At 36.7% G+C, this 19,830-nt stretch overlaps 1 protein-coding gene across 2 annotated transcripts in view; it reads right to left on the bottom strand.

Annotated features, from left to right (window-relative positions):
* Positions 1-7,662: 7,662 nt before the first annotated feature.
* Positions 7,663-19,830, bottom strand: part of LOC146456151 (uncharacterized) — a 29,714-nt gene continuing 17,546 nt past the window's right edge. Inside the window, exons 11-18 of one of the 2 annotated variants that reach the window (XM_085093293.1) lie at positions 18,520-18,591; positions 16,306-16,371; positions 15,834-15,878; positions 14,912-14,989; positions 13,438-13,512; positions 12,547-12,621; positions 11,258-11,539; positions 7,663-10,070 (exon numbers count right to left, since the gene is read on the bottom strand). In XM_085093293.1, the coding sequence (XP_084949419.1) occupies positions 9,922-10,070; positions 11,258-11,539; positions 12,547-12,621; positions 13,438-13,512; positions 14,912-14,989; positions 15,834-15,878; positions 16,306-16,371; positions 18,520-18,591 (842 nt within the window). In that variant the 3' untranslated portion in view covers positions 7,663-9,921. The remainder of the gene's footprint in view (positions 10,071-11,257; positions 11,540-12,546; positions 12,622-13,437; positions 13,513-14,911; positions 14,990-15,833; positions 15,879-16,305; positions 16,372-18,519; positions 18,592-19,830) is intronic. The other variant, XM_085093294.1, reaches the window with a different exon arrangement.

The raw sequence follows: 19,830 nt of genomic DNA, 5'->3' as shown, positions 1-19,830 counted from the left end.
TTCGTTTACTTTCAAGTTAAAGTAAAACATTTGCCGCATTAAGAAGACAATTTCTTTTTTGTTATATTTGGTGAGATTATTTTACCTTGAGAGAAATCACTTTTTGTGAATATTGATGAATGTCTCTATGTCTTTGATGACTTTGTTTACCTTCCGCCTATGGATAATTTTAATGGCAAATGTCAAAATAGTTCCATTCCTTCAAGTCTTTGATGATTTTGTTCAGTTCGAGTTAAAAATAAATTCGTGATTTCACTCGTTTTTCTTGTCCCATGTAACACTTATTCAGTTGAACAAGATCTTAAACATAAAAATCAATTACTAGATAAAACTAACGTCTGGTTGAAATTATGGGAAAAGAAGAATTCAAAGGCGAAAATTAACAAGCCTCAACGTTGAATTTTCGTTCTAGCATAAGTAAGAAATATCCGTTGAAATTTCGAATTGATGAATTTTGTATCATTGATTTGTTCCACTTTTACTGTCAACAGGACCACAAAGGACAGTACAGATTTTGCCACCAAGCTTCACACTCGAAGAATTGTGTAAAACAAATAAATAACCTGCGCCTTCAATGAAAACTAGATATAAATATTATTTCTTTTTCCGTGCCTTAAGGATTTCCTGATATTTTTTACACGTTACAAAAGTGTGAACAGCAGACAAAACTCTCGTGAATTATTTTGTAAATTTCAACTTGGCTGAAATTATAATCCATTTAATTTATCACAGCAAAATTCAAATTTGAATACAATACAACTGTATAATACTCGGTGAAAATGAAAAATTTGAATTTGTGCATATACTTGTACAGTGCATCAAATTTGTTCAAAGTTTTCACTTTTTAGTGCAACTTCAAGCGTTTAAATCACAACTTGTTTTATGAAAATTGCGAAAGTCTTTCTTTCTTTCTTGGCTTTAAGAATACTTGAAGAAAGTTTTATGTCCTCTGAAACTGTTGTTTTGCTCGTTTGTGGTGACAAATGAATGACCTACTTCTTGAAGCGCCCTTTCAGTTTGCCTTACTGACATGTTTTTAATCATTAAAAAAAGCTGTTTGCGAACGAGAAGCAATTCGAGTGGAAATTATTTCGGAAAAAGAAGAATAGAACAAAAATACAAATGTATGTTTTATCTTCTGCCGGAAACAAAATGGTGGGAAAACCATTGAATCTTTTGTGGTCCGTAATTCTAATTTGGTGCAAAATATTTGCCAGAGATGTTTTCTATCGTTTAGTCCACATCATTCCAACCAGACGCTTGTTTTACCATACATACTACAGCATGTAAAGGGAACATAAGGAACAAAAAAAAGCATCCTCCATAAGGTTTCGTTTCCAAAAAGTTAGAAGATTTTTTACCTAAGAACGTTTTTGTTAAATAAGTCCAATTATTGACGCAACACTGCAGCAATTCAATTGGTAAACACGTTTCCATGGGGATACTCTGTAAAGCCTTATGTTCCCTTGGCAACAGCAAATGGGAAGGTGGAACTGCTAAGTGTAGAGCCTAATATTTATATTTATTTCAGCCACGTGAATTGGCCAAAACAGGGAGAAATCCAAAGCTTCAAGTTCAAGTTTCTTTCTAATTCAGTCGAAAAAGAAAGGCCATCAACAAAGTTTCCATTTCACAGAGCAAACAATATGAATTTAAGATTTTGGTAGATAATCAGACAACTTTATATTCTACTGACCAAAAACCAATTTCATATCGAATTAACCAAGACGCAGAGAGATTCAAAACTGATCTTTTTTGAAATTTAAGATTCCATTTCCTTTCTAAATCCACTCAAAAAATCAAGCTCATCAACAACGTTTCCATTTTACTGACCAAATAAACTTTTCAAGACTACCAGTAAACAATCAGGCAATATACTGACCTTCGAAAACAAACATTTCTTTTGGATGTGTTCAATTCCATCGAATTATTTTATAGTTAAGAAAGAAAACACATTTGCTAGTCTCATCTCTAGATGTCTTTTTTTCGTGTTGTACTTAGCCTTGAACTTGGGTTTTAGACTTCAAAATTTTTCAAAGAGAAAAGAGAAGCAATTGTTTCTTCAGATTTTGATAGAGCTGTCCTTTTAACTAGCGTTTATTTATACAACTCGCAGTTCCACCTTGGCAACAAAATATGACTAAAAATATCTCACTGAACCGACTTCTAAAAAACGTAACACTGAGCGATCGCCGATGTTGACAATTTCCAGATGCCAATATTACTTTAAAAAGAGATCAACTAAGATTTAAGTTGTATCTATGCTAAAATGCTAAATTGAAATCGCAAAAAATTTGGCCTTAAGCTACTTCAGTATGGACTAATCGCTCAGAGTTAACGCTAAAATGCCTTAACCGATCTGCAAAGAAATACCTTTAAAAGATAGTTGCTGGTATATTTCAGAAAGATTGAAACTGGAAATTCTTAGCTGCATCGACAGTGTTTCAAAAATTAAGCTACTGTATATTCGCGCGTCACCATTTTTTTTACTAAAATTATCACCTAATCTCCCCGAACCCGTCTTCTCACAAAATAGTTGCACTCTTATAAAATTGATATTTTAGTGAATAAATCACCCTTTGAATATTGCTGAATTTACTGTGAATTAAAGATTTCAGTATGTTTTGTCACATACCACCACCATCTTTTAAAGGCACTTTATTTATACAAAAATGAAATCTTATCTTTTTCCGGTTGCTTGAGGTCAGCGCTTTTTCCTCTTTTCTGATCCTTTTGCTCCTCCTGTTCAGTCTTCTTTCTCGTGAAAACGTCCTTTGTGAAAATAAAACAAGCAAAAGACATGAGTTTGTGTTCAACAAATATATACCCATACAAAACCAACATATGTACTATGCTAAATACTTTGACACTTTAATAAAGTTTATCGCCGTCGTACGTCATCATCATCGTCATCACCATGAGAGATTTCAACTTGACTTTACAACACTTTGACACTCAGAAGAGCTCAAAATAACCATTCGAGAATGTTACCCAAGTTTCATTTTGCAAAGTAACGAAAAACAAACAGCACCACAGGAAAGTAATGCTCAGTAGCTTTCATTTGAGTGGTCACACTTAAGGATTTCATCCGAAGACTCAAAAGTTAAAACTATCTTGTACAGCATCATCAATAGCACTACACACCGAAAGTTGGTTAAGCGAACCGACAAATTTGAAGATTTTAGGTGAACTGATAATGAAATTGTACCCGATTTTCAAGAGAACAAATTGATTTTACATGAACAACTATACTGTCGTATATTTATGAGTTTTTCAAAGCGACAGATTAATGAAAATACGAAATCATTCAACGCATTTTCAACTCGATGCAAAACAGTTGACGAAATTCGCAGCACGTGGCCTCTTCGAACAATTTGGAAAAGTTTTCTTGCCACAGAAAAGAGCGTAAACTTAGTTTATTTATCGCTAACTTTTCTGCAGCTTTTATATACTTTTGTTTCTTCCAATCTTTAATTTGTTTCATTCTAAAAACTCGCAGAGCGAACAGTAATTTCAATAAAACCGAACTCCAAGACGCGCTCAACGATTGACCTCGGAATTTTACGCACTGAAAACATTTAACGGAATTCGACACTTACCATTGGCATCTCAGTGAAGCGAATATTCCTTTCTTTAAAGTCCTTGATGCTCCTGGCGTATCAGTAAAGCTTCAACGACGGAGGTCATCTTCACACGTCCTCACTCGCCAAGTAGTTGCTCGGTTTGAGACGCGAATTCTTCACTTTGTCATGAATATGGATTAGAAGCTGGAACCAATCATTAGCTGATGGAAAAGGCATATTTGAAGCGGAATTTAATTGATATGCTTCAATGACTTGACATTTTTCATATTGTTGTTTAAATTCAAGCCTGTGGGATTAACAGCATGAAAAAAAAACCGGTTATTTTCCGCACATCCAAATCATGCTTCTTTTAAAGCCTTAAAATCTCTTTTCACATTTGTTTCACAAAATAAAAATTCATATACTCTTGCACTATATGATAAAACAAAATTGCTCTTATGAGTGAAAAGTACTTCATATTTAGAGAATGCTTTACATCTCCATATGCCCTAAAAATATCGACTTAAAATTATATTGGAATAAAAACATCAAAAAAGATTTACGACAATTAATAAAGTTTTATTTTCTATTTTTTATCTTACCACCTTAAAACAGATAGACATACATTATATTAACACGGTTGCAATTAAATAATAACAGTGCTTGAGGCGTCATTTGCTAGTTGGGACAAAAGGTCAAGTTAGAAAAAACTAGAGTGAGAGCAAGGTTTCAGCTTTGAAACTTAACATCTTCCACTTACTGCCTGCGTTTGAACTGACAAACTGTTCAAATTACCCTTTTCCAATGGGAGAAAAATTGAATTTGCCTGATTAAGTTTTTATGGAATAGAAAGACATTTAAGATAGAGAAAAAAGAGGAAAATATTAAACATAGAGTACATATATACACCAAGAGACATTCATGCTTAATAGTTTGGTCAGCATCCATCTTGCCAATATTACCCTTCCCCCGCTTCTCCTTTTTAGCTTCGTCTTCTAAAAAATATTTCAGACTTTTCTGTTATTCTTTCAAATTTTTATTTTAAAAGCCTGTCAGAGATAAATGGGGGCTTCCTAGGTTGCATATCTTGCAGAACAGGCGTTATTATTATTTTTGGGGGGTTTTTCAGGCGAGCGGAGGCAAGCGCGAGTCACGCACGACGGGAGGGGCGCCCCTCCCGTCGCGCGTGACTCGCGCTCCACGCTCGCCTCACGCTCGCCTCCGCTCGCCTGAAAAACGCAAAAAAATAAATAAATAAATAAATAAATAAATAAAAAATAACGCCTGTTCTACAGGCTAAGGTTGCATTGCTTAAAACTTGGAAGAAAGCTATTCTTCAGTTCTGGGAGAACTACTTGAAGCAAAATGTGCAGATTTCCCGCCCTTTTTTTCTGGATAAAGAACTGACTACTTCACAAAAGTCCTCTCCCCAGTCCCTCACTGTTTTATCGAAGATGTGAAGAAAAAAACAACAACACTGGGATAAAGGATTCTTACAAGTGTAGCTTTTGTTGAAAACGAACCAGAAAACGTACCCCACTTATTCTGTAATTGTCGAAAGACTAGTTCCTTTTGGGACAACCCAATTACGTGGCTCTCCTTTTTCAATGTTTTTGAAAAAGAGTTCAATCTTACCTCTGCAGTCGCTCTAGGATTGAGGCCGGTTTTTCCAAAAGTCATGGGGCTCCTAAATCTCTGTCTGCTAATTGCAAGATTGAGCGGTTTTCAATTGAGTGTCGTAAAACCAAACCCAAAGTAATTACTCTGGCCAATCGCAGCAGATGTAAACAACACAACGTGCCAATCAGAATTCGAAGCAAATACATGTAACTGACGCCAATCGCGGGAAAACGCGCGCGCGGCCAAAATACGATTGGTTTTGGTTTGGATTCCCATTGGTTGAGAAAGTGGCGCGAGTTTTGCTAACCAATCACAGAGCGTAGTCATACAAAACTAAAGCAAACGCGAAATAACTTTCGACAATCTATTGAAAACCGCTCTATTTCATTTGGCAATGCAATCAACACACTCCAGAAGGCTACCTTAGCCGCCTACTAAAAAGATACAAAGATTTAGATCTTGAATAGAAAAAGCCAGCGTCAACTAATAATAAAAAAAATATAGGGACCTTTGAATAAATGGACATAGACCCTAAAAATTGCGCTAACTTCTTTGTTTTGTCTAATCTCGTTCCCAGCTCTCACTCTGCAGTTTTGGAAACGTGAAAATGCGTGGGAGATGTGGGTACGAGATTACGTTTTGTCCTCTCTCTCACACCCAACTATAACACATAAACTTTAATTTACGGTGAAAGCAGTTCATATATCCTTTAGTGAATGTGCAATTTTTTCCCTTATCTTGTTTGTACTAGGTGCTACAGTATGTAAAAATTTTCCTGTATATATTGTAGTCTATTCATTGTCCATCAAATTTGTATTCAGCAAAATAAAGTATTTTTAGTATTACAAGTATAGTTTTAGTAGTGGAAGTATAGCAAGTATTGTTAGTATTGTAAGTATTATATTATTAAGTAGTCTAAGTAATGTTTTTTCTTGTAAATGCTGTATTCTGTGTCATGTAATAAGGCCAATAAAAATTGTAACTGAAAAAATATATCTATGGTGTGACAATTTATCAGGATTATTGTCAGCGAGAGAAAGACACATTTAGTGGAACAATTTAATTACAAATACCTCAAAGATCCTCATGATAATGCAAGAAGGTTGGTAAAATAAGAATTGTAATTTTGTTTCTTAAAATAACTGAAATAAATGTTTTCTGACAAGCGTTTCTCCTGGTGAAACATCAAGCCAACTCTTTCGCCACGTTAATTAATCGTCACACGATACAGTAACACCGGGATAACGGTCTTTTCTTACGACAACAACAAAACTCAACATTGATGTTCTTCCAGTAGTTCCCTAAGGCTCACTCTAGAAGGGAGGATACGGCATTTCATGATCAAATGTTATGAGGTGGCGCCAGTTTTCTCTACTAACCTTGTAGACTAGTTTTTGTAACCTACCGTTTCTAATTGTACCCTTAGTTGTTCTCTGTCCTCACTTTGTAATCTCTTAACGAACTGTTACAATGTCTTTACGATTTGTTTACTGTCTCTCTACGAACGCCTTATAATCTCAATGCAATCTCTTCACGAAATCTTTGCGGTTTCTTTAATTTCCGAACCCTTGACTGCTTCTTGACGGTCTTTTCAAAACCTTTTTACTCTCCATTACAAATCTCTTAACAATCTCTGTACGATCTTTTAATAGCATTTTTATTAACGTTTTCCAATCTTTTATGACCCCTGCACATTCTCTTTAGTCTATTTATTTATTTATTTATTTATTTATTTATATTTTCGATCTCCTTCGATCTCTTTACAATTTCCTTACACTTTTTTAAAGGTGTCTTTTCCATCCTGTTACAGTCACTTTATGATCTCCTTACATTCTCTACGGTATTTTTGTTGCTTTACGATCTTTCTTTACGACCTCTTTCCGCTCTATTCCCGATCTCCTTCGATCGCTTTAGCTTTTATACTTGCGAAGTTATGAAGGGGTGAGGAGGGGGGGGGGGGGGGGGGAGGGCGAAATCCGCATCCCCAGCCCCACAAGACATTAAAGCCTGGTCTATATAGGGTTGTGTTACTTTCGTACGGCCAAGATGACCATGTTGAAAATGTGAAAAAAAAAAATTTGCAACTGAAATGTGGTCCGTAATTAAACGCGTGAATAGGCCGTGTCTGTTCTAGTGACCTTATGACGTCATGAAATCCAAACCAATCGCGAGGCAGGCGATAATAATAGCACTCACAACCTCGTGCCTAGAGCTTTCTCCGCTTCAAGATGGTGGCATATTGCGAAGGTTGATAGCATTGAATTTTTATTGAATGTCGATAGCCCAATTTCGACCCCGAAAATATTAAAATTCGTAGTTGCCCTGGCTACGAGGCTAAGGAAAATTCCATTGTGGCTCAGGGATGAATAATTTATTTTGTTTTATTCCCCAAAGCCTCGTTGCCAAGCTAGAACCTTAATATATCGAAGGCACGAAATGATCTAGAAATGGACCACTGCAAAGGAAAGAATTACAATCATTTTAAAGATTCGTTACATATAGTTTCTGTTTATTACTACTTTTGTTATTTTTACAATTTTCTAAAAAGCGTTACTTGAATTCTAAAGTACAGGTGGTGTATGAAGAATCTGGACAACCACATAAACTTTACAACCTAGAAGACTATCTGCCTTTTGAAGAGCCCTTAAACGGTCATCAAGAGTTTGAATCACTCAACAGTAGGCCATTTTCGAGTTGCTTTGGACCTTATTATGAAAATGAGCCTCCATGCAAAGTTTTTCATATGAAAATTAGTTTTGTTTGAATATGAATGAAAACTAATTTCATAAAAAAACCTTTGATCGTAACCTCGCTTTCATAACGAGGTTTAAGCGCTAACCTCTCCAATAGGCCATTTCTGAGCTGCTTTGAGCCTCATTTCGAAAGCGAGGCTAAGTGCAAAGTTTTCATTTGAAACTTAGTTTGTTTGCATATGAATGAAAAATAATTTTCGTAAAACTATGCACGAAGCCTGGCTTTCATAATGAGGTTCCAAGCAACTCGTAAATGACCTATTGATTTATTGGAATAATGAAACGTCTGCTACAAATGTGACTACATTATTTTCTATCTACATAGTTAATTCACCTCAAAATGACAGCAAAGCAATATAATCCTAGGGGAGGTGTCAGAATCAGTCCCAGAGTCGGACCTTGTTGGTGTCGTTAAAATTCATTTTCACCCTAAGAGGAACCAACTCTTTCCGACAGGCCGATCACATCCCAGATATGTTATTCTGGCCAAACGTCCAACCATGACGGCAACACCAACGAGAACGTCACTAAGAAATACATATTAATGTTATCTCATCTACTTTGTGGTATTAACATAGTAACGGCATTATAAGTTCTGAAAGAGAAAGGAAAATTCACCGCCATGAGTCCACTTCTCTTTAAAACTTCATGTGGTCATTTCTAGTTGCTGTTTTGCAGAAGACGTCAAAGCAATGTTCTCAACATTTTTAACGCAAGCTTTTGGTTTTTGAGGTTCTCGTTTCCATCGCCGTCATGTTTGCGAAAGGCCAACATTAAAGTTATTAAGTTTATTTACTCCGTTGGTATCTCTTATAGGTAAAACTTAATTGAGCTACGCCCACAAATTACTTTGTATGGGTTGCTTTGAAATTTCTGACCGTTATCCGGGTCAGGTTCAGAGGAAGCCACAACCCCCCCCCCCCCCCCACCTCCTCAGGCAGGCTCAGAACAATTTCTTCACCCCACAGTCTTATTAAATACTACAAAATTCTGAGCACAGTGTTACTTTAAAAGATAAACAATGCAACTGTTGGCTTGTACAAGTAGTCAACATTTTAAAAGCAGTGTTCTAACAAGAGCCATGATATAGTGCTCTTTCCTCTTTTGAACAATCAACCGGTTTTAAAGGAATCCTGTCGTTTTGTTCAGCGAATTACAATTTTAGCCCATCTGGCACCTAGGGAAAGGTCAGGGAGAAGAGAATTTAACAATCTTCTGTTACCTTCCAATACTCTTTGCGTGCGAATTCCTGTCCCCTCTCCCTCCTTGTACCTGCCCCACAGGCTATGCAAATTTAAATTGTGTGTATTACTAAGTCTCTGCAACTCTGCGACAAGTTGCATCGGAACTTGTTTTCTGGTTAGCCTAACTGTCTCTTTAAACACCGCTTTGTACATAACAAACTGTTTTACAAATTTGCTCTATTGCCAGGTAGAACCAGGCAGCGTCAGTTCTGCCTCTAACAACGATTGTGGCAATGCTGCAACAAACTTTTAGAGCAGTGCACAGTGTCCCATGTTTCCTGGAAGTTTGTCATGAAACGTCACAGTGCTTAGAGTAACACAACCTTAAATCCGAAGTCCCAATCGTGACAAGCAACTGATTTCTCCTTACAAGATCGAAGGTCTTGATTTTTTAACAATTCTTCAAACTAGATTCATAAGAAATATCTGGGGAAAGGTAAGGAGATTATGCTTGTTGATATTAGGACTGAAAGGGTTAAGGCTATGTTTAAGTTAGCTTTTGTCCACGTATAAAATACTGATTTCAACAAGACTTTGTGCTGGAGTACCCGTACTGCTAAGATCGTGAAAGTGTAACACTCTCCTATGGATCAACAGATCGGCGCACTATTCAAATGTCTTTCACGGATTTGCTATGCCATGAACCAAACTACCTTGTGCCCAGCTTCTCCGTTTTGTATATAGAAGATTGTTTTCTGTACTGGCACCGAATGTATCTGGTATAGTGTGAATATAATTATCCTAATACGGTCCCTCGTCTATGTTCATCTTCCCCAAAGTATTCTCTATAATGTGAGCCGGCAATGTTGTTGCTCGCTTCATTGGAGGAGGTGGACCACGCCCAGGAGGTGATGGAGCCCTCATACTTCCATGAGAATGGCGACCGTGTGCTGTCCAAGGAACATAAACAGTACATTGTTACCTTTCAGGCCGTATACGCTGAGCAGAATCTTAAGACTGACTTTAGCATGAACTACAGTAAATGACTTTTGGCCAAAAGAGCGATGTACGCCTTGTTCATTGGTGAAGCCTACAAACGCATGCAATGTAGTCTAATCAAATTCTTGCAGCTTCCAATTCCACCTTTCGCTGATTAAAGGCCTTAACTGCTGGCAATATTGCTAAGCCACGTGGCAACTGTACTTTCAAGCTGTCAACAGTCTTAACAAGGCAATTTCTTCTCAACCATTTCCCTCCAGAAATTAACCTTGAACCAAAAAATGGATTTTTAAATTTAATCTCTTTAAGTCTGTAGATGAGCTCCATAACTTTGGTCTTTCAAATAAAAAAAATAGAAGCTACTTAGCATTCCTTTCCTGTGGTGCTGTTTATTTTGCTGTACAGAATGGTTCTAACTTTTGAGTCTGTGGATGAAATCCTAAAGTGTGACCATTCAAATGAAAGCTTGAACGCTACTAAGCTGTACTTTCCTGTGGTTCTGTTTATTATGCTGTACAAGTTGGTTCTAACTTTTGAGTCTGTGGATGAAATCCTAAAGTGTCACCATTCAAATGAAAGCTTGAAAGCTACTGAGCAGTACTTTCCTGTGGTGCTGTTGTCATGCTGTACAAGGTGGCTCTAAGTTTTGAGTCTGTGGATAAAAACCTGCAGTGTGACGACCAAAATTAAGGTACAGAACAGATCTTCCATGTATCAATGTTTGCTTCTCAATATTTTGCAAAACAAAAAATAAACAAAAACATTTGAGACGTTGACTTTTAACGTGACTGCTTGGAGCTTCTCAAACTCATTAATAATTCATCAAGAGAAAACAAAGTAACAAAGAAAATCACTCCTGTGACCCTGGTTTGGATATGTGTTCCTAATTACCATAACATTTTGCCAACTTAGCCTTGAATTTCTCCAAGAATTATTGATCATTTACGAAGCCATATCAAACATTCAAAGGTGTGTTTCATCAGATATCCAACCACCTCGAAGTCGTTTAAAAAAAACTCGGCTGCGCCTCGTTTATTCAATCTGTGTCAGTGTTTGGATATCTGATGAAACACACTTTCTCGTGTTTGATTGATATATTACATAAAATGCCATCAAGGACACGACACATTGAGCATACCTTGTGATGGAATATTCTGATAGCCTGGCGGTAAGGACCTGCTATTTGATGGCACATTTTCATAACCAAGATGATTGTGTCTTGGACTTCTGGCTGGCAGCTCAGGAGGGTCACTGAGTGATCTCTCAGCCTTTTGTGGTAAATTTACATACCCCTCACCCGTGGGTTCTCTTGGAGGCAATGCTTTTTCAGGGAGATTTTCATATCCATGCCCAGACTGGTTTGCAGGTCTTCTTGGTGGCAAAGTGGGGGGCTCATCAAAACTTGAATTTTTGGGACACCCTAGTGTAGCATAAATGTAATATAGAGAATTATTAAAACGTGATCATTGGATAATGCAATTACAGTGTTTTGATTGGCTTAGCGGCCATGGGATATGACCCATTATACCATGCCAGAGAAACAACGGCCATTAAATTGTTTTCTGGTTGTTCTTGCAAAGTGAAATCAGCAAGATCTACCGATATTTCTGGGCTGTTTTAAATAAAACAATATTATTATTCCACTCACGTTTGTTGGATATGAAATCATTATAGCCAACTCAAACCCTCTTTGGCTATCTATCATCTCATATCCAACGATACTGGAGGAATAATTGCTCAATACAAATCATGTTACGAAACATGTATTTGAAGTCTGTATTGGCAGAATACTGGTGATGTTCTTTTATTGCAAGTTTACCGACTGAGCAAAAGGCATGGTCCATAACCTTGCAGAAAAAGAACGAGACCGATATCTTGCCAATACAGACCAGGAAGCCTGGGACCTCTAGTTCAAAAAATAAGCTTCCTTTTTGCTTTTCAAGGGTCATCTGACCACTTTCAGGTTTTTGAGAATTCACAGAGATAAAGTTCAAAACATTGAGATAAATTGAAAAATTATTTATTAATAAGGGTTTTTTTTTTGTGAAAAAATTGCCACTGTCCCTTGTACTCTGTCTCATGATAAGTCGCATGTTCAGAGGAATTGTTTTCATTGCAGGCAATTTTCAGTTGAAATGACATCCAACTATGAAAGATGATGTTATTTTTGGGTCCAGAAACTTTTGAGGATCTACATGCATATCTGATCACTCATTTGCACCAAGATGATCAAGTAAAGAAAATCGAGGATTGACAAGACATGTGGGGATATCCAAATATGTGTGGGTAGCAATTAGTCTTCCATGCATCTACATTGGCTTGAAAAATCAAGCAGCCTTTAAGATTTTTGTGCATCATATAACCCACCCCTGTGCAATGCAAGTTGTACACTGTTCATTTTATTTAAAAAAGGTAAGATTCACAAACCGTTAGCTGCCATTCTCTCATAAGAGTCGGGATTGCCAGGCAAAGGCGAAGGTCTTCTGCCCACTGGTGGCTGAGCTGCAAAATAAACACACAGGGTCAGTTATTAAAAGACAGTTCAGACGGTGTTTAACAAAACCACATTCAAAGTCATTTTCAATTTTGCCAACAGTCATATCTAAACATTGTCTGCTGCCGATGGTAACAAGAAGGCTTGCAACCCAGACTAGAAAACTATTTACCTAATTAAAAAAATCTTATAAACAGATTTAGAGGCCCACTGATTGTCTTAAGCTAAGGCCCATAACCTTGCAGAAAAAGAAAAAGAACAAGACCAACATTTTGCCAATACAGACCAGGAAGCCTGGGACCTCTGGTTCAAAAAAAAAAAAAAAAAAAAAAACTTCCTTTTTGCTTTTCAAGGGTCATCTGACCACTTTCAGGTTTTTGAGAATTCACAGATATAAAGTTCGAAACATTGTGATAAATTGAAAATTTTAAGGGTTTTTTTGTGGAAAAATTGCCATTGTCCCTTGTACTCTGTCTCATGATAAGTCACATGTTCATAGGAATTGTTTTCACTGCAGGCAATTTTCAGTTGAAATGACATCCAACCATGAAAGATGATGTGATTTTTGGGTCCAGAAACTTTTGGGGATCTACATGCACATCTGATCACTCACTTGCACCATGATGATCAAGTACAGAAAATGGAGGATTGACAAGGCATGTGGGGATATCCAAATATGTGTGGGTAGCAATTAGTCTTCCATGCATCTACATTGGCTTGGAAAATCAAGCTGCCTTTAAGATTTTTGTGCATCATATAACCCACCCCTGTGCAATGCAAGTTGTACACTGTTCACTTTATAAAAGAAGGTAAGATTTACAAACCATTAGCTGCCATTCTTTCATAAGAGTCGGGAATACCAGGCAAAGGCGAAGGTCTCCTGCCCACTGGTGGCTGAGCTGCAAAATAAATGCTGCTGTCTAGTTATGCAAGTGGTATTTTTCATATACATGTAATATCCCATAAGTGACTAAATTTTTCTGCGTGCACATGCACGCATAAAGGGGCAGTGTCACCTATTTTTAGAGTCACTATGACTGGCCAAAAATTTCTGTTTTTGGTCCAAGACTCCTAACTTTTGTCCAAAGATTTTGGGAAATGTTTTGCGCTCAGTCTGTTGAACATTTCTATCAGCACTATTTTTAAAATTTTAAAAATGACAGAAGTACTAAACTGTCTTTAAAGCTGTAAGTTATTAAAAATAAAGAAAGCTATTTTTAAAGGGAACCTCCACTCCAACAACAAATTGACCGTGAATTGTTGGACATAGTTCCTAAATTCTAAATTTTACTTTAAATAGCAGAAATGACATTTAAGTGTGCTAGAAATTAGATATGATTATCGCCTGTTTTGGATTTTAAATTTCCCGGGCGCCGCCATTTTGGATTTTATGACGTCATATGGTTGCCGCTATTGTCAGTAAGCAGAAGTTCTTTTGTGTGAAACAATTGAGCAACCGTTTTACATCAAGAAATCCAAGATGGCGGTGCCTGGGAAATTTAAAATGAAAAATAGGCGATAATCAAATTCTGTTTTGTGCGACCGCCAGAAATACTATTTCCATGTTTTCCAACGAAATTTGAAATTAGATTGTATTTTCAACAATTTAACGTTAATTTATTTCAAGAGTGGAGGCTTCCTTCAACAAATTGAGGGGCTAATAGCATAACTCTCCTGTGTTGAATTTTAGGTCAATTTTTCAAGTGACTGAATTTTTGCATATAACCTTCAGTTTAATATATGAACATCACTCTGTTTTTTCTCCCCAAAGCAAAGTAAAAATTTGACATAAGAGACTTATGCCCTCATTCCTTTAATAATGAAAGGCTGAGGGCATAATCAACCTAAATCAGGGCTGTCAACCTTCCACATCTTCAAATATGGAGAATATGACTTCCCAGCCAGCAATGCTAAACCTTTCAGATTTTATTCTCAGAAAGTCGAGTCTATGACAAATAGCAAACTTTGGCAATTATCAGGCAGATTACAGACATAAATCTGAAGACCGGAAAACACGGTTCAAAATCTGGAGATTACAGACATAAATCGGGAGACCGGGAGATACGGTTCAAAATCTGGAGTTGACAGCCCTGCTAAAATTTTGCACTTCAGATTGCTTTTTGTGGTTTTAGCTCACATTCACTGGAGTTCTTCCATGAGGCATTGAATTCCTTCAGGAAACGTTACTCCATGTTTAATCCGCTGCTTTGTACTTTGTTTGAAAAAAAAAAAAAAAAAAAAAAACCTCTGATTGTGGGCAACATTTTTTTTGGAAGACAAAAACAGTTTTCAACAGACCTTTGGGTGGCAAGTTCTCATATTTATATGTAGGTAGTACAGGTTCTGTCATTCGACTCTTTAATGAGGGTGGTTGAACTGAAAAAAAAAATTATAATAAATAGAAAAATAGAAAAGGAGAGAATCATAAACTACTGTTCAGCAAAGTTTCAAAAGTAATAATTACAGGTCCTTTATTTTAACGCTTTAAACCCTAACAGTCATCAGCATTAAATTTCTCCTTGTAATATCAATGCTTTTCAACCCCTGTGGTCAAGGAAATTAAGGATATGATCACCCAAGGCGAATGTTCTTGATATTTTAATAACTTCTCCACAGTACTTTTGTAAGAAAAGTATGGGAACAAGATAAGGGAATTTGCTCTTTCATATTAGGGGTTAAAGGGATTTACTTACAAAGTTAATCCCTAAATTAAGGGGCTTGCTCTTCTTTGCAAACTTTACAGTATTACAGTAACTACAGTAATTATCATCCCTATCCTACAGAACTATTGATTGTAATATATCAAACTCCAGCAAGAGTGTTTCATCCAATTTCCAAACAACAAGAACTGGGTTGAAAAAAAAAAAAAAAAAAGAAAAAAACCCGAGACGGAGCCGAGTCTTATTAACCAACTTCAAGGTGTTTGGAAATTGAATGAAACTTTCTTTCAAGTGTTTGATATAGCTTCTCAAACTATTAATAATTTTTGGAGAAATTCACAGCAAAAGTTCACCAAATTACCAAATTTCATGATAATTAAGATCACAATATTTTTCCAACCCTCCTTCGCGGTAGTGATTCCTTTTGTTAAATTCTCTTCATGAATTATTTATTATTAATGTGTTTGACAAGTCTGGTATAAGACATTCCACTATTAACCCCTTCTAGAGAATCATGATCAAAATGCCATGAATCACAATAAAATGAATAAAATCCAAACCTTTTGGCTTATTGGGAAGGTTTTCATAGCCATGAGGGGGTTTTGCTGGAGGAAATAACAAGAGATATAGTTGGTAAGATAAAACTCAAGACATGACTAACAACACATGAGCTATCATGTTAGGAGATGTACATGCCGGCTGCCTAAATTCAAAAACTTGTTATGCAGCAATTTCTGACAGCTGGCATGTCCTTGCTAAACTTTTGTCCAGTGACATACACATTTGTATGTATAACTGCAAGACTTAGAACCATTCAAATATTGTTGAGATCCAAACAGCACCAAACGACTTGGTTTTCTTTTGCACTGGTTTTTGTTTCCAAAAAAGACTCCACAGTTGAGAATACCCACCATTAAAGGCCTCTTTCTAATTTTCTTCACATGGATTTATTATGGCTTGTCACAATGTACCCTTACAGGGACTCAAAACTAAGATGAAACATGCTAATAAAAATAATCTTTTACAACTTACGTGATGTAGTTCCGCTTGCACTCTCTGTGAATGTTATGTCTTCGCATCCTACTGCTGGGGGGCGCTCTAAAAGAGAAGATCATGAACGCCCTGTAAACTTACTGGTTTCTTCTTAAAACACTGCTTGTAGTTCAGCCTGTCTGCCTTTTAGTATAGTAGTTTATAGAAGTTGAGCTCTAACAGTTTTTACATGGGCCACAGTGATTGGCTATGCTGATGTGGAATCCCAGCCCTCTGTAATTATTATTTTTTTAATAATAACTTTATTGAACATAGACATAATAGAGTTGGCATGATGTCCCATACGATTTTGCGGACATTATGTATTAAGATTTAGATTTAGAATACAATATTACAAGATACAAATACAAAATATAAATGCAGTTACATATACTTTAGAATACAAATTCATGCTTAAATCAAAGAATCACCGAATAACTTACAATACTAAAGACAACAAAGACAAACAATAGGGACGAGAAAATAAAACAAGGAGAGGCAATAGGGAAAAGAGCAATCAGTGTTAAACTTAAAACAAGCAAGCAACAGCCCTTTTTGTCACAAGCATGGAGAAGTAAAGAAAAACTGATTCCCTCACAGAAGTTGAACTTCTGCACAACAGTGTAATCTAGCAACTAAGCAACAGGCAGGTTGATAGCAAGCTAGCCGGATAATAATAATTACTAGATGGAAACTAGAAGACAACAACTGTAGTTGACAAGAAAAGAAAATATGACATTACAGGCAAATTAACAACCTCTAAATAGGTTGGGAAAGGTGCTCAATTCTTCGACATGTATGACTACTTGCCAATGATTACAAATGTAACATGTTTGACAAGTAGGAAGCTTTAGTTTAAATTATGATCTCAGAGGAAACAGGGGAGACAACACTTTAACCCTATCTAGCTAAAGCAGGCTTTTTATCATCTTCTGGGATGGTGACTGTTTAAAGCTATGAAAAAGACTCTAGGAACTTATAAATAGTATGTGCAAAGATATTCATGTCTGCAATGAATTATGTGGTAATTGCATCATAATAATTAATGAATAAATTATAATTTATTTGCCAAATGGCAGCCATCTTGGATTTTCCCAAAACTTCAGGAAAGTGCCTTGGAAATATTTCAAAGTTATTCAGGTTCAAAGTTGCCACGGGTAGAATACCCCCTCCCCCAGTCTGGATAGGGTTTAGCTATAATATTATGAGAAATTGCCTTAAGTTAATTTTTCAGCATTTTTTCTTCATATAAAAATTGGTTACAGGGTAAAATACACCCAAAGCAACCACATAATCTAATGTGATTTATAAATTTCCATAGATGAAGACTGAGCACTAAAGGCAAAGATGATTTCCTTAAAAACAACATATTTTATTATATCTCTCAGTTAGTATGCGTGGTGTGATTTGGTCAATTTTGTAGGCCATATTTCACTGTACGGCTCGCTAAATATGAAAGTTTCCTTTCCCGCGCGCCCGATTAACCTCAGAGATATAATAAATCTCTTACTAGCCTTGTTTTCTTGGTCCATACTGTAAGTTACAGATCCTTGTTTTTCCTGTTGATTTATGGATGGCCTGCTCATTTTGCACTTGGGCCATAATTCAATGGGAAAAAACTTGTATGAACTTACAGTACAGACTTCAAACTTGGCTAGTAAGAGGTATGTATTTACCTTTTATATAAAAAATTCTCACACACAATTGGGAGCCATGCTAAACCAACCCCCGACAGACTAACACCCAGGCTGCCAGTAGTATGCAAGCATTTTCCGATTCTTTTGTTCCTTAGCCAGCCAAAAACAAAACTTTTCATATGTTTTCAACTGTTAGCAGCTGTCATGACTTTCCTCTTCAGATGAATCACTCAGAGAGTGTACAAATTTTAGCTCCCTGAAAGGAGGGATAGAACCCCTCACAGCAATAACCCCAACACCCCCCCCCCCCCATAACACCCCCCACCACCACCACTGAAAAGAAGCAAAGGCCGCTTAGAACTTTATGGTAACATTTGGTACGTTCTCAACAATATTCAGGGTTCTCATTAGAAGGCGGGACCCGGGTACCAGTACCAGGATAGACAAGAGTCAGTACCCGCCTACTTTCAAACTGAACATAAAGAAATTCACTTAATTTTCTGCCCAGCTACTCTCCTATACATGTAGGTGCCCCCTACTTCAAAACTTAATTGAAACCCCTGAATATTACACTTACGATTCATCATCTCATAACTTTCTTGCTGAATGGTTTGACTGGTTGGACTGGCGCTTGGACTTGCAGTTGCACCTGTGTGTTGTAGGAAAAATAGATACAAGTATGATGACTGTAAGTGTGTTCACAGGTAAGTCATACCTGATGGATAGTATTTTCTATTCACTTTCCAGCACTGTGCTGAATTTCTTTGTTAGTTTGTCAGAAATTAACTGACTAATCAACCCTACCGAAAAAGGTGGCAACTGGTACATTTTACCTATTTCTTAGTATACGCAAAACCCCCCAAAACGCTCATAAAAATGCACAGTTAGGTTCACAGGGTATTGTGGTCACAATGAACAGCTGCTGCCCTTTTCTGAACAGTGGATTAGGGCTGACTATCAACTGGTTTGGTACATGTATAATAATTTGTTTTATTATATGGCTGGCTCCGCGAGCGGGCAAGATAAGTCAAATCCTGCACAGTGATTGGCTACCCGAGCGGGCAAGATGGAGCTATCTTGCCCGCTAGGGAATGCCCGTTGCCCGTCCACTTGGCATCAAAAGTTTAATCCCAAGCAACAATGCAATTTTTTCTTTGATTTTCTCGTTGTTCTGGGGGGAAATGCTCACTAAATCCGTTCAGTAAATTCTCAACATTTACCTAAAGGAAAGGAAACAGACTGGAATCGTCCTGGAGAAGTGAAAATTTTGTTTCAGCTACAATGAATGTGAGTTGAATCTGTGAGTTGCTCTGTGTGTAGTATTTTAGATAGATTGATTTTGTAAAACGCATTGTCTCAAGTCGAGTGCCAAATTGATTAGTTCTCTGGGTTTGCAATGACTGAATTTAAATCATAGCGCAGTGAAAGTTGTGTGTTTAGAGCAGTTCAGAAAAGTGTTTTTCTCAAGTTCACCGAAGAAGCTCTCGTTTTTAATTCAGCCGCGTCTTGCTTGTTATAAACATCAAGATCTTATCAAAGTTTCACCCAGTTTTCTGAGTTACCCGCTCTATTTTTTGGCTTATGTTTGCATATAATTTCAAAATCTATTGTTTCATTCAAGAATTAATGATTAGAAGCTGAAAACTGTGTAAAAATGTTTGTTATTTACACCACCGCGCGATTGGCTGAAAATGGCGAGTTTGCCGGATTCTATTCAAATCTTCCCGTTCTTGCAAAAATCTAAATTTTTTGTTCTCAATAATTGTATACTTCCTTTAAGCCATTATAAAGTTAGAGCCTTAAGATAATTTAGGATTCCTTGTTTTCCACGATTATGTGCTCATCCAAAAATGTACTGAAAATAAATCTTGCCCTGGACAACTACGAA

The sequence above is a fragment of the Pavona decussata genome, unplaced genomic scaffold, assembly GCF_977016875.1.
Source record: "Pavona decussata unplaced genomic scaffold, jaPavDecu1.1 SCAFFOLD_260, whole genome shotgun sequence".
Lineage (NCBI taxonomy): Eukaryota > Metazoa > Cnidaria > Anthozoa > Scleractinia > Agariciidae > Pavona > Pavona decussata.
Note: the sequence above shows the minus strand (reverse complement) of the source record. Positions and strands in the feature narration are given on the sequence as shown.